The 17,597-nt window shown below is 43.7% G+C and overlaps 1 protein-coding gene and 1 pseudogene across 1 annotated transcript; one reads left to right on the forward strand and one right to left on the reverse strand.

Annotated features, from left to right (window-relative positions):
- Nucleotides 1-10,803: 10,803 nt before the first annotated feature.
- On the reverse strand, nt 10,804-15,307 carry LOC122680553 (annotated as a pseudogene).
- On the forward strand, nt 15,288-17,597 carry LOC122680552 (asparagine--tRNA ligase, cytoplasmic-like). The gene has a single exon (XM_043882058.1). It carries the CDS (start codon nt 15,317-15,319, stop codon nt 16,994-16,996), a length of 1,680 nt encoding a protein of 559 aa, XP_043737993.1. The 5' UTR covers nt 15,288-15,316; the 3' UTR covers nt 16,997-17,597.

Here is a 17,597-nt window from a genome sequence, read left to right on the forward strand (position 1 = left end):
TGTGGAGTCTTGACTAAGGTATGAAAACATATAGTGGACACTGGCATAAAATTTTGTGAGATTTGAACAAAGTCTGTACTTTAGTTAATAATACTGTATAATTTGCTAATTTCCTGTTTTCTTTTTTTACAACATAGTTTATATTCATACTTTATATTCATTCATCGCTTAATGGTCCCGTAGGTTGGTTCCATATCTTGAAAACAATGAACATAAAGGTCCATATATCTTTTCTGATTAGTGTCTTGTTTTCTTCTGATATATACCCAGAAGCAGAATTGCTGGATGATATGATAGTTCTATTCTGAGTTTTTTGAGTAATCTCCATGTTGTTTTTTCTATGGCGGCTGCACCAATTTACATTCCCTCCAACGGTGTTAAAGATTTCCTTTTTTCCACATCCTTGCTATCACTTGTTATTTGCATTCTTTTTGATAATAGCCATTCTGACAGGTGTGAAGTGATATCTCAGTGTGGTTTTGATTTGCATTTCCTTGATGATTAATGATGTAGAACATCCTTTCATGTGCCCGTTGGCCATCTGCATGTCTTCTTTGGAAAAATGTTTATTCAGGTCCTCTGCGCATTCTTGAGTACATCTGCCTCCAAACATAAAATTGTTTACCGTGTACAGTGAGGAAAAGGGCAATAAATGTTTGTGGACTGATTGTCTCAATGTCATAAGCTAAATCCAACCAAATTTTAGATAGCTCACTAGGAATTGCAAAATCATTTAATTTTCCTCTTTTTACAGAAAAAGAATAAGCCTCACTCTTATTAATTGCCTGTAAATGATCAGGTTTTCTTCACCATGACATGTGATTCTTCACATAGAATCTAGCCCTTCTTTTACCTTCATTGAACATTACCTTTAATTTTATTAAAAAGCAGGAACATTTCTTTCACCGAAAGGCAAGGAAAGAGGAAGAAGATGAATGCAGAAATAGATGTGTTCATAGGATTTTCCAGGGGATGAGCAGGGAGCACCACCCAATGCTTTTTTTTTTTCTCAATGAACTGGAATGAAGAAGAGGTAAGAAGTGGGAGAGAGTGAAAGGTTAAAATAGAGAGGAAAACATGTTAAATGATCAAAGAAAGAGGGGGGAACTGCTTAGAAAATTCCCATTTATAAGATGGAAAATGAATAAATTAATACAAAAATACTTTTCTGTGAGGGGATGTAAGGATGCTGCTAGGTAGAAATAAATTTCATATTTCTGTGTTCAGAAGAAAAGGATCCATACAAAGTTTAAACTTTCAGGAAATCATATGCTGTGTAAATAAATTGGATGTAAACTCTTATCTTGAACTTATAAAGATTTTAGGTTTATAACTGAAACAAATAGCTACCTATTTGCCTGTGATAAAAATAATACAGAAAAAAATTAATGAGAAGGAATTCTGTTAATTGTCACTTAAGCCAAACCATTTCCTTTCTTTGAAATTCAGCTGGAAAAGTTCACAGGGTGAGAATTTTGTTGTGAACCCAAGGTACAAACACTCATTGCAGGACAAACAGCGGAAATTATTCCACCATTAATCTGTCAGTCATCAACACAGCCCGTTCAGACCATTACAGAGGCTTTATTTACTCATGGACTTCTGTGCTCTGGCTATATTTCTCTTTCCTTTCCTCAAGAAGGGACAGACATTTAGTCATCGGAATACAGGAGGGACACTGAAATTTATCAGGCTCAGTACTCTGCATATGCTTGCCTTGACTTTACATAAATCACAGAGAGTCCATGCATGAGAGTCTCCAGCTAAATAAAACTCAATAACTCTCAAGGGAACCCCTTTCAGGTTGAACGGATCTTCCTTCCATTGAACTGAAATGTTTCCCTGATGTGTCCAGCTCTTTCCTGAGTTTGTCCATTAAAAATTTCCACAACAACTCTAATGTTTATTCCATATGCTATGGTCACCAATAGGGAAGACAGTTATGGTATACTCCCCCAACCTTCTTTCTCCAGTTGTTGTTCAGTTGCTCAGTCACGTCTGACTCGTTGTGACCCCGTGAACTGCAGTACACCAGGCTTCCCTATTCATCACCATTTCTCAGAATTTGCTCAAACTCAAGTCCATTGAGTCGGTGATGTCACCCGACCATCTCATCCTGTCACCCTCTTCTCCTGCCCTCAGTCTTTCCCAGGATCAGAATCTTTTCCAATGAGTCAGCTCTTCACATTAGGTGGCCAAAGGATTAGAGCTTCAGCTTCATCATCAGTCCTTCCAATGAATATTCAGGGTTGATTTCCTTTAGGATTGACTGGTTTGATCTCCTTGCAGTCCAAGGGACTCTTAAGAGTCTTCTCCAGCAACACAACTCAAAAGCATCAATTCTTCAGTGCTCAGCATTCTTTATGGTCCAACTCTTACATACATACATGACTACTGGAAAAACTATAGCTCGGACTATATAGACCTTTGTCAGCAAAGTCATGTCTCTGCTTTTTTGATACACTATGTTTCTCATAGCTTTCCTTCCAAGAAGCAAGTGTCTTTGAATTTCATGGCTGTAGTCACAGGCCACAGTGATTTTGGAGCCCAAGAAAATAAAATCTGTCACTGTTTCCACTTTTTCCCCTTCTACTTGCCATGAAGTGATGGGATCAGATGCCAGAAATAGCCAAATTCTGGAAAGAATAAAATTAAGGCAATTATATTTCATCTTTATGATAAATAAAGATTGCTTACCAAAAGCCAATTTCACATTTCAAATAGCTTAATAGAACAGAATTTTATCAGAACAACTTGTGAACAAATAGTAGGAGAGAAAAATATCTAGTGGGAAAGAGTGTTCTCTGTGTCTATAACATTTGGTTTGATTATAAACTGAGTACATTTGATTTACTTTTCACAGAGTTCTATTAGAAAACTGTTCGGTCTGCTTAAGACTGCTTTTCTTTCTTAAATTACAGAGGTAATGCCAAGCCATAGTGACCCATTACGGGCTATACAATTCTGTTGCTAAATTACATAAGGAAAGCTGATATTTTTCTTACACGCTGTGCCTCTTAATGCATCACCCTTGGCCTCTTCCCTCTTTCTCAGCTTCATTCCTTTTCTTCATTGAAGCCATTGGCTTACATTAAAAGTGTACTTTAGAGGCTCCCAAGTGGCTCAGTAGTAAAGAGTCTATCTGCCAATGCAGGAGACATGGATTCGATCCCCGATCTGGGAAGATTCCACATGGCAGTAGAGCCCAGTAGTCACAAATACTGAGCCCATGCGCTGTAACTACTGAAGTCCACTTCACTAGAGCCCATGCTCTGCAATGAGAAGCCACCTCAGTGTGAAGCCTGAGCTCTAGAGAGTAGACCCTACTCACTGCAACTAGAGAAAAGCCTGCAGCAATGAAGACCCAGCACAAGTGGAAAAAAAAAAGGAGGGGGGGAGTGTACTTTAGCTTGCTGCCCAATTTTTCCAAGAAGAAAACAAAAAGTTAATTAGAAATAAATAAATACTAAAGGGCTGTCATTAGAGCATCACTTCTTTAATGGAAAAAGGGCTTATTCTAATCATTTAATTTCTCTTGAATTTTCTTGTTCATAAGAGTGCTTTTATGTAGCTCTTTTCACAGGAAATGTCTCCATGCAATGCAGTTGTTCTGCCATGAGCAGGTTCAACTCAGGTGGGTAGATTTTTCTTTTTTTCTTTTTTCTTTTTTTTTTTTTTTCAGAAATTGTTCACACTGAAGACATACTGACTTCTCTCACCCAGAAACCACAGGTCCCAGTTTCTCTTCTGCTGAGGCAAAATGGTTCTCCCCAACTTCTCAGCAGTTTTCCGGCCAACTTACTAGTTCATGATCTTTCCATTTCATAAGCTTAACCATATTAGTTATCATTAACCCACCCACTGGCCAAGACCTACCAGTGTCACCCAAATCTGTCACCAAGTAATTTCTGCTCAGGGTCTACTGTGGACAAGGACATTTTAAACAGATGACTGGAGCCCGAGGGCATTTTTGGAAGCTGTCAGACTTGATGGAAATGTGGGAGGACTCCTCAATGCTAGTGGGAGTGTATCAGCCTCCGTTCCAATCCTAGTGCTTCCACTTCCTAATTCTGGGACTTTGGGTCCATTGCTCAACACCTCTGTGCTCTGTGGTTTTTCTCTGTCCTTAAGCCATGTACTGAGCCCCCTGGTGATGGGTACCTCCAGCCTATACCACCCAGACTGACCTCAGGCTTCTAGCTGTTTCAGTTCAGTTCAGTTCAGTTGCTCGGTCATGTCTGACTCTTTGTGACCCCGTGGACTGCAGCACGCCAGGCCTCCCTGTCCATCACCAACACCTGGAGTCCACCCAAACTCATGTTCATTGAGTCGGTGATGCCATCCAACCATCTCATCTTCTGTCGTCCCCTTCTCCTCCTGCCTGCAATCTTTCCCAGCATCAGGGTTTTTTCAAATGAATCAGCTCTTCACATCAGGTGGCCAAAGTATTGGAATTTCAGCTTCAACATCAGTCCTTCCAATGAACACTCAGGACTGATCTCCTTCAGGATGGACTGGTTGGATCTCCTTGCAGTCCAAGGGACTCTCAAGAGTCTTCTCCAATCCCACAGTTCAAAAGCATCAATTCTTCTGCGCTCAGCTTTCCTTATAGTCCAACTCTCACATCCATACATGACTACCGATGATACGAAATCGGAAGGGGGAAGAGCACTTGTTTCCCCAACACCTCACTAACCCCTGCGATGGTCATGTCCCCTGCTCCCACAATCCCCACATCACTGGAGCTCTGACTCATCCCATGACCGAGAGCAGCTCTTCCTGGAGAAGCTCTTCATCAGCTCTAATACCGTTTTCTTGACTGCCCTGTCAGCCTAAGGGTAGGAATGGCTTCCTACTGTGGCTAGTTTCCTGGATGCCTCAGCATGCCTGATTGATTCCCTCATATCTGCCTACACATCTGCAAATAGTCCCTTCTTTGAATTTGCTTCAGAATTTCATCTCTGTGTCTCTCCTATTTCTTGTTGGAGCCTTGACTGAAATACCTCATTGGACTGTTGGAAGGATTAAATAAATTATTATGTATAAAGTGCTTCCCAGGTGGCTTCCCAGGTGGTGCTAGTAGTAAAGAACCTATCCGCCAGTGCAGGTAGATGTAAGAGACACGGGTTTGACCCCTGGGTTGGGAAGATCCCCTGGAGGAGGGCATGACAACCCACTCCAGTATTCTTGCCTGGAGAATCCCCATGGACAGAGGAGCCTAGTGTGCTACAGTCCATGGGGTCACAGAGAGTCAGGCATCACTGAAGCAATTTAGCATGTATGCACATATGAAATACTCAGAACAGTCCAGGGCACAGATTAAATACTCTGTGATTAGCTGTTGTTATCACTGAGGCTGCCATCTCTTCCTTTCCTATCAGTTCTGGAACACAGAGCACTCCAGTTGCCAAAATATTGAGTTGGCCAAAAAGTTTGTTTGTGTTTTCCTATAAGATGTTATGGAAAAACCCAAATGAACTTTTTGGTCAACCCAATAGATAGGGGTCCTATCTCTAGAAAGCCTTGAGTGTCTGGAGGGCCTCCACCAACCTCCCTCCATGAGGACATTAGCACAGGCTTGGGTGGGAAACTAGAGTGAAACTGACTCAGACACAGATGGAAAATCAACAAGCTGGGGCTTGAGGTGCTCAGGGAGTCTCAAGAAGTAAACAGGCAGAGACTGAAGAACTCAGGCCTTTTGGCAAGATTTGGGCTCCAGGAACGGAAAATTAGAGGAGTCTTTGATCGATTGGATATTTAGAGGGTATGGCAGAGTGCAGGGAAGTATAAAATGCCAAAGACCAACTTCCTCTACTTCATAACTTGGCCAAAGGCCAGGCTGGCTGTTATCCAAGTTTCTGAAGATCAGGTGGACTTGAGTGTTTGGCACTAACAGGATCTTATCTTAAAGAGTGCCAGCTGGCAGAGTTCAAGTTCACATATTCATACTGGTGGAATCCAGTTCAGGCAGGAACCAAGACCATTCTTTATTCACAGGACTGAGGGCATAAATAGAGGATTAAGAGGCTATATAGGGTGGTGGTTGAAACGCAGGCTCTTGGGACAGCCTGACAAGATTCAAAATCAGTTCTACCACCTTCTTAACTGGACAGCACTGGGCAAGTCATTCAGGCTCTCTAAAGTCTCAGTATTTTAGTCTGTAAAAATGTTAATGACAGATTTCTACCCTGAAAGTGGTTATGAGAACTAAATATGGAAATTAAGGTACAGGGCCTCCTTTGGTGCCTTAAATATAGTAAGTGCTCAGAAATGTTTGTTTTCATAATTCTCATCATTATCATGATCACCATCATGGTTCTTAACCATCAACTGATAGAAATCTTGCAGGCATAAGCTAATGAAAGGGTAACAAGGTTTGTGAAGATACTATAAAGGACATGGAAGTTATACTATATGATGGTATTAAGTCAACCAACTTATTCTTTCTCCTTTTGTCATTATAGGGCTTCCCTAGTAGCTCAGATGGTAAATCATCTGCCTGCAATGCAGGAGACCCAGGTTGGATCCCTGGGTCGGGAAGATCCCCTGGAGAAGGGAATGGCAACCCACTCCAGTATTCTTGCCTGGAGAATTTCATGGATGGAGGAGCCTGGCAGTCTATAGTCCATGGGGTCACAGAGTCAGACACAACTGAGTGACTAATGCTATGTGTAGCAGATGTCATAATAGCAGATGCCTAAATTTCAGACCCAGGAGAATTGCAGTCATGAGCCAAACCTCAAGGTGTACCTGCTCTTTAGTATAGTGATTTAAAATTCAAGTTCCAGCCTTTCCGCCCATGGACGCTGCCCAGTAAGCACTGTTAAATTGTCCACCCACCCTCGCCGCTGCACAATTGTCTAACTCAGAATCTCCCAAAGAACCCAAAGAGCTGTGGAAGCTCTTTGTCAGACTTTTGAGCTCTGAAACAATTGAGGAGAGCCTGAGGAGCCATTCTGAGCAATGGGGAACACTCACAGACTGTGTGGTAATGAGAGCTCCAAACACCAAACACTCCAGAGGCTTCGGGTTTGTCACACGTACCTTGTGGAGGAGGTGAATGTGGCCAGGAAGGCAAGGCCACGCAAGGTGATGGAAGAGTTACGGAGCCCAAGAGGACCATCTCAGGAGAAGATTCTCAAAGTCTTGGTGCCAACTTAACTGTGAAAAAAAAGATTTTTATGGGTGGCACTAAAGAAGACAGTTCTATTTCAGCTGGTAGCAGTGAAAGTGAAAATGAAGTCGCTCAGTCATGTCCGACTCTTTGCGACCCTATAGCCCACCAGGCTCCTCCATCCATAGGATTCTCCAGGCAAGAATACTGGAGTGGGTTGCCATTTCCTCCTCCAGGGGATTTTCCCGACCCAGGGATCGAACCCAGGTCTCCTGCATTGCAAGCAAACGCTTTAACCTCTGAGCCACTGAAGAATATCACTTGAGAGGTTATTTTGAACGGTATGGGGAAACTGAAGTGTTTGAAATCATGACAGACTGAGGCCATGGCAAAAAGAGAGACATTGCTTTCGTAACCTTTGATACCATGACTCTGTAGACAAGACTATCAATCAGAAATACCACACTGTGAATGATCACAACTGTGAAGTAAGGAAAGCCTAAGCTTAGCGAGAGATGATCAGTGCTTCACTGGCTGGTGAATGAATGATGGCCAGTGATTTCGGTGGGAATGACAACTTTGGTGGAGGAGGAAACTTCAGTGGTCGAGGTGGCTTTGGTGGCAGCTGGGTGGCGGCGGATACGGAGGCGGTGGGGACGGCCATAATGGATTTGTGCTATGCTTAGTTGCTCAGTTGTGTCTGACTCTTCAAGCCCCCAGCTCTTCTGTCCATGGGGTTTCTCCAGGCAAGAATACTGGAGTGGGTTGCTGTGCCCTCCTCCAGGGGATCTTTCCAACCCAGTGATCAAACTCAGGTCTCTCACATTGCAGGCAGATTCTTTACCGTCTGAGCCACCAGGGAAGCCCAAGAATACTGGAGTGGGTAGCCTATCCCCTCCCCAGGGGATCTTCCCAAGCCAGGGACTGTACCCAGGTCTCGTGCACCGGAGGCAGATTCTTTACCAGCTGAGCTACCAGGGAAGTCCCATAATGGATTTGGTGATGACGAAAACAATTTTGGAGGTGGCAAAAGCTACAATGGTTTTGGCAGTTACAATAGTCAAGCTTCAAATTTTGGACCCATGACAGGAGGAAACTTTGGAGGCACAAGTTCAGGCCCTTGTGGTGGTTAAGGTCAGTACTTTGCCAAACCATGAAACCAAGGTGGCTATGGCAGTTCCAACAGTAGCTATGGCAGCGACAGAAGGTTTTCATTACTGCCAGGAAACGAAGCTTAGGAAGAAAGGATAGTCAGTCAAGTGACAGGGAAGCCACAGGTTACAACAGACTTGTGAACTCAGCCAGGCACAGTGGTGGCAGGGCCTAGCTGCAACAAAGAAGACATGTTTTAGACAATACTCGCGTGTATGAATGAGAAATCTCCAGGACTGTGTTTGTGACCAATGGTATAACAGGTTATTTTAGTTTCTCTTCTGTGGAAAGTGTAAAGCATTCCAACAAAGTGTTTTAGTTGGATTTTTTTGTACCCATGCAACTGATGTTAAATGTAATAGTCTGATCATGATGCTGAATAAATGTGTCTTTTTTAAAAATAAAAGTTCTATAATCAGACCCATCTGAGTTCAAATTCCAGCTCTGCCACTTCAGAGTATTTTGACCTTTGGGTAACTGACTTTATCTCATTAAGCTTCAGTTTTCTCATCGGTAAAATGAAAGGAGGAATAGTTCCAACCTCCTAGAATAGTTATGGGTTTTGAGATGATGCAGCAAGCATTGTCTCTCATTAGTTTACTTCCAACAGATGAAAGTTGTGAGAATTCAAATGATAACTAAAATAGAAGGCATCCCTAAGAACATTTGGGGGCTCTCACAATTTAAAAAATTTGGCCATATCGGTAGGAGAATTTACTGGAAAGGGGCATGAAAGTAATTCATGCTTTTTGCATGATTTGCAAATTCCTAGCTTTATGCTTATTCATGTCTAATTCTTTACAACCCCATGGACTGTAGCCCACCAGGCTCCTTTGTCCATGGAATTCTCCAGGCAAGAATACTGGAGTGGGTTGCCGTTTCCTTCTCCAGGGGATATTCCTGACCCAGGGATCAAACCCGTGTCTCCTGCATTGCAGGCAGATTCCTTTCCGTCTGAGCCACCAGGAAAGCCCATGAGGGTAATTGTGGGGATGGTGATAAAAATGTTTAATTCTTGTTCAGGGTAGTGTATAGAGTTGTCAAAAATTCATTGAATTGAACAAGTAAGATCAGTTCATGTTACTGTATAAAAATTATACTGCAATGAAAAGAGAAAGAATAGTTAAAAACTCTGCTCTAGATCTAAGAGTTTATCTCATCCATGTCTCTATGTGAAGCCTATAAAGTATCACTGATAATATTTATTTAAAGAAAATGTGAGGGAGATGCTGTTGTCCGTAAGTTACTATTTCTGCTCTTAACTACTCATCTGCTGAAAACCAGTAAGGGCAAGGGGGAGGCCCTAGTCATGAGTGTGTTCATAGGATCCTTGGGAATAGTGAATCCAGGGCTTATCCTCACTGATCTTACTTAGAGCTTCTATCTATAATTGACTTGATAAATGGCTAGGGCAGGCACACCCACCCAAAGTCCTGTTTGTATATATATGGCAAAGGCTTCATTTACAGCAGCTGGGGACTTTCCTGGTGGTCCAGTGGTTACGAATCTGCCTTCCAATGCAGGGGACACAGGTTCCATCCCTGGTCGGGGAATTAAGAACCCATATGTGCCGGGGCAACTAAGCCCATACACTCCAATTACTGAGCCCCTGTGCCCCAACTAGAGAGAAGCCCATGCACCACAATGAAGGATCTATATGCTGCAGCAAAGATCCCACATGATGTAACTGCGACTAAAATCTGATGCAGCCAGAAAGAAAGAAAGAGCCATCCACCTTAATTAAAAAAAACAAAAAAACAGTGGCTGTAGTCTTGCCACACAGGAGTAAGGCATGCATACCTAATGACAGAAAGGGTGAACCCATGAGTTGATAAATGGATTAATGAACAAATAAGAGCTTACTTAATGGTTGTGATGTATCACCTTGATTATTTAACATGATTTAATTTCCACAAAATTGTGTGAAGTAGAGGTTATTATCCCCACTTTACAAATAGGAAAATCTATGCTTAGAAAGTTAAATGATTGATTAGCTTAGCATTCTATGGCCTGATCATAGCAGAAATGGACCCCGTATAGTCTAATTACATTCTAAGTTGTTGCAAGTAATATTTTTAAGAGCTCCTATGTATCATATCAGAGCATGTAATCATCATGACCCAGCAATCCCACTTCTGGGCATACACACTGAGGAAACCAGATCTGAAAGAGACACGTGCACCCCAATGTTCATCGCAGCACTGTTTATAATAGCCAGGACATGGAAGCAACCTAGATGCCCATCAACAGATGAATGGATAAGGAAGCTGTGGTACATATACACCATGGAATATTACTCAGCCGTCAAAAAGAATTCATTTGAATCAGTCCTAATGAGATGGATGAAACTGGAGCCCCTTATACAGAGTGAAGTAAGCCAGAAAGATAAAGAACATTACAGCATACTAACACATATATATGGAATTTAGAAAGATGGTAACGATAACCCTATATGCAAAACAGAAAAAGAGACACAGAAATACAGAACAGACTTTTGAACTCTGTGGGAGAAGGTGAGGGTGGGATGTTTCAAAAGAACAGCATGTATACTATCTATGGTGAAACAGATCACCAGCCCAGGTGGGATGCATGAGACAAGTGCTCGGGCCTGGTGCACTGGGAAGACCCAGAGGAATCGGGTGGAGAGGGAGGTGGGAGGGGGGATCGGGATGGGGAATAAGTGTAAATCTATGGCTGATTCATATCAATGTATGACAAAACCCACTGAAATGTTGTGAAGTAATTAGCCTCCAACTAATAAAAAAATTAAAAAAAAGAATTCTAAATGCCTGTTTCTAAAATTCTAAATGCCTGTTTCAGACACCACTCCAGTCTATGCTTCATACCTCTGTTATGGAATTAATCAATTGAAAGTTATGAGGTAGGATACATTTTTTAAGTACTAGCCAATGCTTTCCTCTATTATTTTCTCTACTTCTTCATTCTTCATGTCTTCCAAACAGCAGATAGCTTATTTGAATTCTATTATCCTCAGGCCGGGTGCTTCGCAGGCGGCACTAGTGGCAAAGAAACTGCCTGTCAATGCAGGAGATGAAAAAGACTCGGGTCTGATCCCTGAGTCAGGAAGATCTTCCTGGAGGAGGTATGGCAACTCACCCCAGTATTCTTACCTAGAGAATCCCATGGACAGAGGATCCTGAAGGGCTACAGTCCATAGGGTCACAAAGAGTCGGACATGACTGAATGACTGAGCATGCACACCCTCAGGCAGAATAAATTAACAGAAAGCGGGAAATAATGAGCTGCTTTTGGTTTTGACACCCCAAAGAGAATGGCAAGTGTGCAGGACATATACAAGGTGTAGAAATCTACTCAGTAATGTGGAGGATGGGATCCCCGACAAAGATTTCCTGGTGTAGGAAGAAGTTGGAACACAGATGCTAATGGGGCCTCGAGATGGGCCCACCCCCTCCCCTTCTACCCTCACTCATTCAAGAGTCAGGTGGGAAGGAGGCATTACCCAAGCTCCAGATAGGTTTTTGGGTTCCTGGAATAGCCTAGAAAAATGACTGTGAGGTGTGTCCAACAGATAGATTCTGAGGGTGTGGTCCTTGTGAGAGCCAGCGTGGCAGGTCTTTCCCATGCCCAGTGTCAGCCATCCCAGTGATGCCCGCCAGCATGGACAGATGGTGACCAGAGGTCAGATTCACACTTGTGCTTCCACTCCCAACCTCTCATCCCTTGAACATTCTCCAGAAATTTGATGCAACTCTGGGAAATGTGGGAGGAAATCCCCGAACTGACAGAGATTAATTCCTGCTGCCTTGGGAGAATGGGGGCTCCAAACAGAAATTAGGTTATAGAAGAATAGACTGCTATACTCCCTGCCATAGCTCAGCAGGTAGAGTGTAGGACCGTAGAAAAACAGGCTTCTTGTACAGTTCAGTTTGCCGACTGACATTCACTTTGCTATAATTTTGTCCACATTAGATAGTCATTCTTCAAATAGTGTGGTTCAGTTCAGTTCAGTTCAGTCACTCAGTCGTGTCTGACTCTTTGTGACCCCATGAACTGCAGCACTCCAGGCCTCCCTGTCCATCACCAGCTCCCAGAGTTCACCCAAACTCATGTCCACTGAGTCGGTGATGCCATCCAGCCATCTCATCCTCTGTCATCCCCTTCTCCTCCCACCCTCAATCTTTCCCATCATCAGGGTCTTTTCAAATGAGTCAGCTCTTCACATCAGGTGGCCAAAATATCGGAGTTTCATCTTCAACATCAGTCCTTCCAATGAACACCCAGGACTGATCTCCTTTAGGATGGACTGGTTGGATCTCCTTGTAGTCCAAGGGACTCTCAAGAGTCTTCTCCAACACCACAGTTCAAAAGCATCAATTCTTCTGCGTTCAGCTTTCTTTATAGTCCAACTCTCACATCCATACATGACCACTGGATGTATAAATAGTACATACAAATAGTGTGGGGAAGGGCTTAATAACAGAAGCTTACAAACAGAAATCTGAAGAAAAAAAATTATTAAAGACAAAATACCCCTTTCAACTTAGCCCCTGCATTTAATGCTACCGTATTCACTGAGATGATCCTATTTTGTGTGTATGCTGCGTTGCTATTTAGTCACTAAGTCGTGTCCAACTCTTTGAGACCCCATGGACTGTAGCCTGCCAGGCTCATCTATCCATGGGATTTCCCAGCCAAGAGTACTGGAGTGGGTTGCCATTTTCTTCTCCAGGGGATCTTCCCAACTCAGGGACTGAACCCACATCTCCTGCTTTGGCAGGCAGAATCTTTACCACTGAGCCACCTGTGGAAGCCCAACTTTATGTATATAGCCTCATGTTTATCTTTGCTTGAAAATTCCTGGACTTTATTCTTCAAGAGTTATGTGACCTTCAGCTTACACCCCTTAGAGCATATTAAACTTTCGTCCTGGAACTTGTTTATTTTGAAGCAGAAACTATTAAGATGAGAGTCATTTATTGGTGCAAAAAATCCTCCTGTCCAACATGAACTTCTCATGATTCTTCTCTATGTGCTCCACACTCCATAGCAGATCCATACTCATTTTTTTTCTTTAATCTTTTGGCCTCCCTACAGAGCATGTGCATGCATACGTGCTCAGTTGCTTCAGTCATGTCTAACTCTTTGCAACCCTGTGGACTATAGCCTGCCAGGCTCCTCTGTCTATGGTATTCTCCAGTCAAGAATACCAGAGTGGGTTGCCATGCCTTCCTGCAGGGGATCTTCCTGACCCAGGGATCGAACCCGCATATCCTGTGTCTCCAACACTGCAGGCAGATTCTTTACCACTAAGCGACCTGGGAAGCCCCACCACAGGGCATATGGGATCTTAATTCACCAACCAGGAATGAAACCCACTGTGGCTCCTGCTCTGGAAGCACAGAGTCTTAACCACTGGACCATGAGGAAAGTCCCAGCAGCTCCATATTCTTACTTATGTAGTCATCTCTAGTATCCCATACATCACCTGGATCCCATACATCAAGGATGACTCAGGGATAACCATGCAGATAAGGCAAAAACAACCCGGGGGAGAGAGGAGCCACCAAGCCAATTTCCTTGAAAAGAAATTGTCATTTGCACCTTTGGAGACTTAGTGGCCCAACCCAACAGCTGGGTGGATGGGAAAGTGGTCAAAGGTAATGGAAGTAAAGTCTATTTCAGTGGCCCGGGAAATAGATAATGATGTTTTGGACTAAGATGTAATATTGAGACATGATTGATTTGGGAACACAGTATATTTTGAAAGTAGAATCATCAGGATTTGGGTGTAGAGTATGAGGTAAAGAAAAAGATCAGGTCTGATCCCTGTGGAACTGTGTACAAGCCCCTCTGTCCTTGACTTTTGAAGTAAAATGCTGACTCAAGAGTTAATGATTGGGAAATGTGAAGATGTAGAGACTGTTGGGCTAGGAAACTGGTAACAATTTAGACAATAATTCTGCCACATAATAGAATCATCATATTCCCAGTTCCCTGAAAGACATAGATAAAGGCCTGACACACACTCCTAAGTTGATTTTACAGGAGGCAGACCGCCCCCTCCACCCCCCACTCAGATGAAAACTGCTGACCACAAGAATACAGACCCCACACTGGTTGAAACAAGAAGATGGGTGATGCTTGAAACTTCACCTTGATGTCAATCAGTCCAAGAGCTGATCACGCCCTGCTCCTTGAACACTATAAAACTCCTCACTACCGCGTCCAGGGCACTGTCTTCAGGGCATTCGCCCACTGTGGGCCCCTTTGTCTAGCAAAGCAATAGAAGCTACTCTTCTTTCTATGTCACCCAAAACTCGGTCTCCACATTTCTATTCGGCACCACTGAACAGAGGCTGAGTTTTAGCAACACCTGCGCAGGCCACACTTACCTGGAATTTCACACCAATGAATAACATGTGACTATCAAGACTATCACCAGCATTCATGACTCCCACAGCACCCCATGTATAGTCTACATCTTTTTTTTTTTTTTACATAGTGAAAACTTTTATATTTGGAATTAACCAGCTGGACTCAGTTTAGATGATCCCAATTTTGTTGGCAACATCCAAAGCATCATAGTCAGGAGCCAGTCGAACATATGCATTCTTCTCTCCCTCAGGACTGATCAGAGTATTGACCTTAGCCACATCAATGTCATAGAGCTTCTTCACAGCCTGTTTAATTTGGTGCTTTCTGGCCTTGACATCCATAATGAATACCAGTGTTGTCTTCTATTTTCTTCATGGCTGACTCGGTGGTGAGGGGGAATTTGATGATGGCATAGTGGTCAAGTTTGTTTCTCCTAGGGGCGCTCTTCTGAGGATATTTGGGCTGCCTCCTCAGCCGCAGTGTTTTGGGCCACCGGAAGGTGGGTGACCTCCGGATCTTCTTTTTCTTGTGGCTGTGGACACCTTTCAACACTGCTTTCTTGGCCTTCAAAACCTTTGCTTTGGCTTCAGCTTTAGGAGCTTCCTTCTTCACCTTCGGCACCATCTTCATGAGAAGGTATAGTCTATATCTTAAGAGATAACGTGGAGACCAGGCGGCTGCGTGTTGGCGGCGATGTCCTTGGAGGTGGCCAGGGCGCCCGCAGGGATGGTGCTCGCAGAGCTGTATGTCTCCAACCGAGAGGGAAATGATGCTACCGGTGATGGAACCAAGGAGAAACCTTTTAAAACAGGCCTTAAGGCTTTGATGACAGTTGGAAAAGAACCCTTTCCTACCATTTATGTAGATTCACAAAAAGAAAATGAGAGGTGGGATGTTATCTCTAAGTCCCAGATGAAGAACATCAGGAAGCTGTGGCACAGGGAGCAGATGAAGAGTGAGTCCCGGGAGAAGAAGGAGGCAGAAGACAACTTGCGAAGAGAGAAGAACCTGGAAGAAGCAAAGAAGATCACCATTAAAAACGACCCAAGTCTTCCAGAGCCGAAATGTGTGAAGATTCGGGAACTAGAAGGATATAGAGGCCAAAGGGTAAAGGTATTTGGCTGGGTCCACAGGCTGCGTCGGCAAGGAAAGAATTTAATGTTTCTAGTGTTGCGGGACGGTACGGGTTTTCTCCAGTGTGTCTTGTCAGATGATTTGTGTCAGTGTTACAACGGTGTTGTCTTGTCCACTGAGAGCAGCGTTGCAGTGTATGGAATGCTGAATCTTACCCCGAAGGGCAAGCAGGCTCCGGGGGGCCACGAGCTGAGCTGTGACTTCTGGGAACTGATTGGGTTGGCCCCCGCCGGAGGCGCTGACAACTTGATCAACGAGGAGTCTGACGTCGACGTCCAGCTCAACAACAGACACATGATGATCCGGGGGGAGAACATGTCGAAGATCCTGAAGGCGCGCTCCGTGGTCACCAGGTGCTTCAGAGACCACTTCTTCGACAGGGGGTACCACGAAATTACTCCTCCAACGTTAGTGCAAACACAGGTGGAAGGCGGTGCCACACTCTTCAAGCTGGACTACTTTGGGGAAGAGGCATATCTGACCCAGTCCTCTCAGCTCTACCTGGAGACCTGCATTCCTGCTCTGGGGGATGTCTTTTGTATCGCACAGTCATACAGGGCGGAACAGTCCAGAACACGAAGGCACCTGGCTGAATACACTCATGTGGAAGCTGAGTGTCCTTTCCTGACCTTCGAGGAGCTCCTGAGCCGACTGGAGGACTTGGTGTGTGACGTGGTCGATAGAGTCTTGAAGTCACCTGCAGGAAGCATAGTGCGTGACCTCAACCCGAATTTTAAGCCCCCTAAACGGCCTTTCAAACGGATGAACTATTCAGATGCTATTGTGTGGCTGAAAGAACACAACATAAAGAAAGAAGATGGAACCTTCTATGAATTTGGAGAGGACATCCCGGAAGCTCCGGAGAGGCTGATGACGGACACCATCAACGAGCCCATCCTGCTGTGTCGCTTTCCCGTGGAGATCAAGTCCTTCTACATGCAGCGCTGTCCCGAGGACCCCCGCCTCACCGAATCTGTCGACGTGTTGATGCCCAACGTTGGTGAGATTGTGGGCGGCTCCATGCGTATCTGGGATAATGAAGAGATCCTGGCAGGTTACAAAAGAGAAGGGATTGACCCCACTCCCTATTACTGGTACACGGACCAGAGAAAGTATGGCACGTGTCCACATGGTGGCTATGGCCTGGGCTTGGAACGATTCTTGACCTGGATTCTGGACAGATACCACATCCGAGATGTGTGCTTGTACCCTCGGTTTGTCCAGCGCTGCAAGCCGTGACCGGTTCCCCCCTCCGCCCCTCGACCCCCAGAGCTTTAAGGAAAGAGCATGGTTCGTGGAAGGAATAGACTGCCTCTTAAAAACAAAAAAACAAAATCTTCCCCCCGCCTTTTTTTAATTTCACTGGGGTATGTCCGTTTCTGTTTTCTTTTTTATTCCTGCTGCCACAGAAAGCAATTCAGAACATTTTGAATATCAAGTAACATCGATGTTACCATTTTAAGAAAAAAGTACCGGTTAAAAAGTTTGGGAGAAACTCTGGCATGTAACTCTGCAGTTAGGAGTATGTCTCAGCGCTTTATCCACCTTTAGGTTGTAATCTTTATGTCGTATGTACCACATATATCATTAAATAATTTTAAATTATGATCTGAGACATTCCAGTAACTTAATCTCTGTCCTTTTAAGTGTAACTGGAATTCTTTTAATTTATATCACTTTATTGTATCAATGAGTTCAACACCTTGGGGAAAAATTGACAATATGCTGTAAAAATCTGCTAGTATTAGAACAGAGCATAAATCAGCAGATATGGGAATGATATGACTACAGTCTTTTGCATCAGTTGTGAATCTTTTCTAAATCTCATAGCTGCGTATAA

The sequence above is a fragment of the Cervus elaphus genome, chromosome 22, assembly GCF_910594005.1.
Source record: "Cervus elaphus chromosome 22, mCerEla1.1, whole genome shotgun sequence".
Taxonomy (NCBI): Eukaryota; Metazoa; Chordata; class Mammalia; order Artiodactyla; family Cervidae; genus Cervus; species Cervus elaphus.